Source organism: Mus musculus, chromosome 17, assembly GCF_000001635.26.
Source record: "Mus musculus strain C57BL/6J chromosome 17, GRCm38.p6 C57BL/6J".
Lineage (NCBI taxonomy): Eukaryota > Metazoa > Chordata > Mammalia > Rodentia > Muridae > Mus > Mus musculus.
In genome coordinates, this window is record NC_000083.6 from 71,862,699 (window position 1) to 71,868,698 (window position 6,000).

Sequence of the window (6,000 nt, forward strand, 5' to 3'; positions counted from 1 at the left end):
ATGCAGAGACCCACAGCCTAACATTAAGTGGAGCTGGAGAATCCTGTGGAAGAGGGGGGCGGAGAAGGATTGAAGGAGGTCAAGTGTCAAGGGCAGCACAAGAAAAACTTACAGAATTCAAAGTCTCATGGTTGGGCTGACCAAGCTTATCAGATGTGTTAAGAGTCCACTGTAGTGTGGTGTGTGTGATGCCTTTACCTAGGCTTAAAAAAGTTTCTATTACAATTTTTACGAATGCTTTGTACCTGAGTATGCACACAGGGAGACTAGAGTAGACAAGCCCACGTTTCTGCCATTAAATGTGGTTTCATTATGTTTAATGGAAACACATCTTTCTGTTTCCTACCCTTAGTCAAGGGAGAAGCATGGAGGGCTGGGGGGTTTCCCTTTCATCTTTTTTTTTTTTCCTGTCTGTGAGTAGAATTGTCATAATGAGAAACTAGTACTGAGTCCCATCACCCACTTTATTGAACATGTCCAATAAGAAAGTGTGTGGTCGTGGTGTGCTGAGGAGGACCTGGAGCGTGTAAGATATTTTTGAGTATTGGCAGCTATTGGTTTAAACATAATCTGCTCTTACTGATCTCCAGTATTGTTGCAGAGATGCTCACAAATCTGCATTAAGTTCAGCTGTAGAGGCCTGGGTGATCCCAGATATTAATGTTTCATAGATGGTTGCACAGCTGTATAGCCTGATAGGCTAGTTAGGATGAGTTTGACCCTCAGATGGGGTGAGTTATCAGTTATTTCAACTAGATCAATGAGGTCAAATAGAAACTCTCAGAAGTCTGCCTGCCCTGTGCTGAATTTGAACTTTAGCATTTCTAAAGCTTAGGGCTTTGAATGTCTGATGCTGTGTGTCCCTGCACTGAGTCAGACTGAGGGAAACTAAGCCCTCAGCCTCAAAGAGCTCTCCAGCTTGGCCCAAGTGCGTTTGTCTCACTGAGGACTATGAGCTAATTACTATTTTTCATATAACAAATCAAATCAGACGGACACGAAACTGAATCATGTTAAAATTATACGCTTAGCTTCAAGTCATTCTTATCTTCCCCCACAGCGTCACTGAAGGGGTCCGTGCTAAAACCCAGTCAACAGTGCCAATGGCAGTGGCTCTGACAGTGCTCTGGAAGGATAAGCACCGATGTCCTCTTCTATGGGGAAAACGCCCTCTCCGGGATGGACTCAAGAGTGAGTTTGGATGCTCATTGCAAGTCTCATATTGAGGGTGAGAGAAGGGGCCTTGCTTTGCGTGGGAGACAGAGCAGAAGAGAGCACAGCAGAAGGCTTCATCCCAACGTGCTAATGATGCTGATGAACATGAGCCTCTCGTAATCCCAGAGTGCATCCCAGTGGGCTAGGAGTATTAATAAAACGGCTGGAGTTCCCCCATGCTCTCATGTTTTTTTCTAGAAGGGAATGGAGTTTAGGGAATTAAGAATTGCCTGAGAGTCTTGTGATCTCTCTCTTCATGTGCCTTGTTGTGACAAAGCAAAACCCCTTGTCACGTTCAGCCTCGTGTCTTTTTATCACAGTCGCCGGCTGCTTATCGGAATGTACAGGAGGAGGAAGGGCTGCTGTGTTTCAGTGACTTCTCTTGAGGTCGTTGAAAGTCTACACAAATAATACTTTGAAAATAAAGCGAAATAGATTTGATTTCTTAAAACCAAATGCCAGGTATTTTAAGTTGTAGGAAATTCACCTACAGCCTTCATCTTCCTACCTTTGGGGATGTTGCTGTTGGCTGTCCTTTGGAGTTTCTGTTTCCAGCTATGTTACAAAGGAACACCATTGAAAACAGGCTTTTAGCATTTGCTACCCAAAGGCATCTAAAAGGAGGAGCTCTCCAGTCTTGTGGTAGCGAGGAAGGAGACTCCTCAATGAATGCCTTGCCTTGAAGGACACTTGTTGACAGGGCTGGAATTCAGACACTTCCCTATGCAATCCTATTGGGCTTGGCCACCCCTCTTTGAGAGTGGACACATAGAAAAACAAATGGACCATGGCCAGCGCACCAGGCTGCTCATCCCAGTCTAGCCACAAGACTTGTGGTTGCAGGAAATACTAGAGACGCGAGTGAAGTGACACGGAAGGTGCGGTGGTCATCAGACATGGCTAATAGTCCTGTCCACTGTGTGGCTCGCAGGAAGACATCCAGGCCTACTTCACTTCGCTAATGGTTTTATGATTTGGACTAGGGAGGGCAAAAGTGAAAGGAGGCTGACCCTTCTAGTCTGCTTCTCTGTGAAGTTTACATATAACTTGTCTCACTAGGGCTGAGCCCTGAATTCATGATCTTTGGCCCTAAGTGTGTTGGTAAGGTAAAGGATACACAGCTATGCTTTGATTATGAGCTGATCATCAGGTTTCACCTGACCCAGGTGAAGTCTCATTTGGGAGTTAGAGGGCTCCCTTGAGACCAAGCCCTTCATTTTTTCATAGGTTCTCCCCTTCCCCAACTTCTTTGAGATAGTCTTTCTGTGTAGTTCAGGCTCGCCTCCTCCCTCAGGCTCCTCAGTGCTGGGATTAATGATTTGTGCCGCCACCATGTTTGGATCCCTTAATTTTTAAAAGGAGAAAATTCCAATCCCTTGCCTGAGTGACCCAGGTGGGCGATTGCTGTCTGACACAATCCCTAACCTGTGGCCTTCTTGCTTGCTGTCTGTGAAGCCATAGAGGAATGCCTAATCATACCTTACGATGTCATCATCTGAGATTTTACCGACTTGATGTTCATCTCTGTTGTCAGGCAAATGGCTTCCTTACAATGTAAATATTTATGGGAGATCTGATAGTCTAGCTGCTCAGGCTGAGAGCTTAATAAGAATTTTAACTGACACCAGCTGGCAGGGGAACATGGTAGGTGAACGTGGGCGAGTCCTGCCAGGGAAGTCCCCATGGAATGAGGAGAGTGTGCAGGGTGTCCAGAGAGGAAGTGGATTTGAGAACTGAAAACAGGCCATGGCTGGAGTTTTCCCGAGCATAGCCTGGTGACACCGCTGTCACAGGTGAGGGGGGACATACTTGTGTTACATGGGTCGTGCCACAGAAAGTACACATTTTCTGTCCTAATTCACAGAGCTTTCATTCTGCCCCAGTAAGTTTATATAATCACTCAGTTCCAATCAAACTTCCCAAGTGTGGAAACACTGGAGAAGAGTCTGTATCCAAAGATGCCTTAGAAATTAAATAGACCTGCTTCAGGGAACCAGGTGAAAACAGAACCCCAATACCAGCTACCCTGTTGTTCCTCAGGCATCCTCTCTCACTTCAGGATGTCCTGTCAAGGAATTCAGGAAACACTGGTTTGTATCTTCGTGTGTGCAACACAGGGAACTGTCTGCTGTTGGGAAATTAGTGAAGTCAGATTGTGGCTGCTTTAGGGACTCATTAAAAGAAAAAAAAAAGCATTAGCTAAAGACAGATTGACAACACTTCATACAGCACTGGGAATCTTATCCTGGAAAGCCTGCATGTTGAGTAGAATAAATTCATATGCTTTTTTTTTTCTTTTTCTTTTTTAGGGCTATAAAGCTCAGGGGGACTTTTAATCCTGCTGTATTATTGGAGAAAACCTATCAGTAGGCAGTCATTAGAACTGCTTACAGGCGTGCCTTGTGGATTGGATGGAAAAGCCCCCCATTTTCAAATAATAAAATTAGCCTGCAGTTACGTAATAGTTTCTGCTCTAGGGTTCGCCAACTATCATGTGAAAGTGACTAGTTTAAGAGTCACTTAAACTGATTAAAGACTCCCTTTTGTGGTATTTGTCTTCAACTCTCTGGGAGTTCAGTCTTTACAGTCTTCTTCTGAGCCTCCAAGGAGCCAGTCAAGATGGCAGTCTTGTGACCATCACCAGACACATGGTAGATGAAGGGAAAACTTACCTTCGGTGGGAGAGCCAAGAGTCCTCAAGTGTGGGTAGGACAGCCAACCCCACAGCCTCTGGGGTCGCAGAGTGCAGGAGGGCTGCTTGCAGTTTCACGTTATGATCTCTCAGGTGTATCAGGGCAGGGGCATTACTGTCCTTTTGTACATGGAGGTGCCCCCAAGTCGATTTAACTTCAGTTATCCAGGACTCAGACTGCTCTTGGTGTGAGAGAGTCCAGCTTTGTCTGCTAAGCAGAACGTGCTGTTTAAAAACAGCGGCTGCATCTCTCTTTTGATTTGATATATAGACAGTGTCATATATTAGCAAGATGGTCATTCTTCACAGACTGCCGCTTCCACGGAACCATCATGACCTTTCTGATTCCTTCTTTATAGACACAGACTACAAATAATTACACTAGCTTATGGTTTGATTAGCATGGCTCCTGCAAGCCCTAATTGGGCCTGTTCACACATCCTAAGCGGAACTCCCTCCCACGGTAAATGAATGTATTAGAGTCCAGCATCTGTATAGATTGCCACAGCCATATGGCTGCCGCAATACGTAGTGGACGGGTAATCCAGATTCATGGTACCGAGGGGGGTCACACCGACTTCAATGAAACATATTGTCATCATGGCTCAGTATGGAGCTGTTTATTTACTTATCCACGTACACAGGCTTGAAGGTTTGACCGTCATTTACAGGAGCATTGATACCCAATAAAGACAGAAAAACAACAAATCCATCAGGGGTAGTAAGGCACAACCTGAATCTGTGGGTTTTTTTGTTTTTATGTTTTTTTTTTTTTTGAGCGGAAAGAGGCAAAATGCCCCTGTTAATGACAGAGCTCGCTCTTCAGCCACACGGCACACACTGCCTAGTTTGTTAGTGACTAGTGATGCTGCGGTTAGAACATGGAGCTGTTCTCTCTGTTACAGACTACTCCTCTGGCATCAGCCTCCAGGATGGTGTTTTTCGAAGCAAGACTCTGGAATCCCCTTGGGTAGTTTGTGAGCTGGAACAAGGATTTTTGGTTTTGTGCCTATTTTTTTTTTTTTTTTGCACAAACTGAAAACTTTACCGATGTTTTCCCAGAACTGTAATTCACAGCTGTGCATCTGTCTTCCAGCTTCAGGGACATCCCATGGGAAATGTTTTGGGAAAGGTAGTCCCTGGAGTATAACAGAATCTTTAGATGTTCAGAATCAATTGGAGGGCCAGATAACTGCCTTATGGAAACTCAACAGTTGTCTGGAATTGGCATGGTAGAACATGATGGTTCTCCTACTCTCAAAGTGATACTTCTGCAGTGGACAAAATGGAGAAGATGGGAGAAAGGCATAGACACACAAGACAGACACACAGACACACACACACACACACACACACACACACACACACACACACACACACTCCCTATGCTTGGAAATGCTTTGTACCTAGGAAGTAACAAAAAAATATTTTCCCTCCAAAGAGTTATTTCATCATGGCTCCCACCAGGCACAAACTGGACGTGAGAATACAGAGCAGAGAAAGGGGAAATGAAAACCATACAGATAAAGTCAGAATTGCATAAGCATGTGTATAAAATTTAATGGGTTCCCGATTCCATTTCATAGAAATAAATGTCATCTGTGAAAAACCAGGTTCAGAAGACCCACTGAACACACAGCACTGACCTCAACTCTTTAGGCAAGTTTTAATGCCAAATGCTTTGCTGTAACCTGCACTTGAGATCTATGTAAATTATGCTATGAGTGTTAAACCACATTTGTGTTCCCAGCAAACCAGGATCTCATGGCTAAGGGGGTGGGGGTGTTGTTGGGAGAACTGGGGAAGGACCGACCAGGTCTAGGCCACTGGAAGGCCTGTTCCTCCAATGGCCCAATGCATCATGGAACGGAAGAAACTCTGGGGAAGGTTTGGGCCTCAGATGTATCGATACACAGATCCACGAATGGGCATCTTCTTCCTGTGCTTCTACGAATCGCCGCTACTCGAATTTTAAAAAGTGATCAGATCTGAATGAATGGAAAGTGTGGAAGTAATTTCAATCTTGAGTTTTAAATCCAGTAGGAAACCTCACACACGGTAATTTTTTTTAATTTTTTTTTTTTACTTTTAGT

The 6,000-nt window shown here is 44.5% G+C and overlaps 1 protein-coding gene across 9 annotated transcripts in view; it reads left to right on the top strand.

The window, feature by feature from the left end:
* The window catches only part of Clip4 (CAP-GLY domain containing linker protein family, member 4), a 94,537-nt gene extending 93,025 nt beyond the window's left edge, over positions 1-1,512 (top strand). For 6 of the 9 annotated variants that reach the window (XR_385397.4, XR_003952214.1, XM_030250146.1 and 3 more), the window contains one exon: positions 1,061-1,393. Coding sequence is in view for 4 of the 9 variants with exons in the window: in XM_030250146.1 (XP_030106006.1) it covers positions 1,061-1,226 (166 nt within the window). In the remaining 5 variants the exon portion in view is untranslated. Of the gene's footprint in view, positions 1-1,060 lie in introns of all 9 variants that reach the window. The other 3 variants (NR_073185.1, NM_001271483.1, XR_003952215.1) reach the window with 2 other exon arrangements.
* Positions 1,513-6,000: the final 4,488 nt, after the last annotated feature.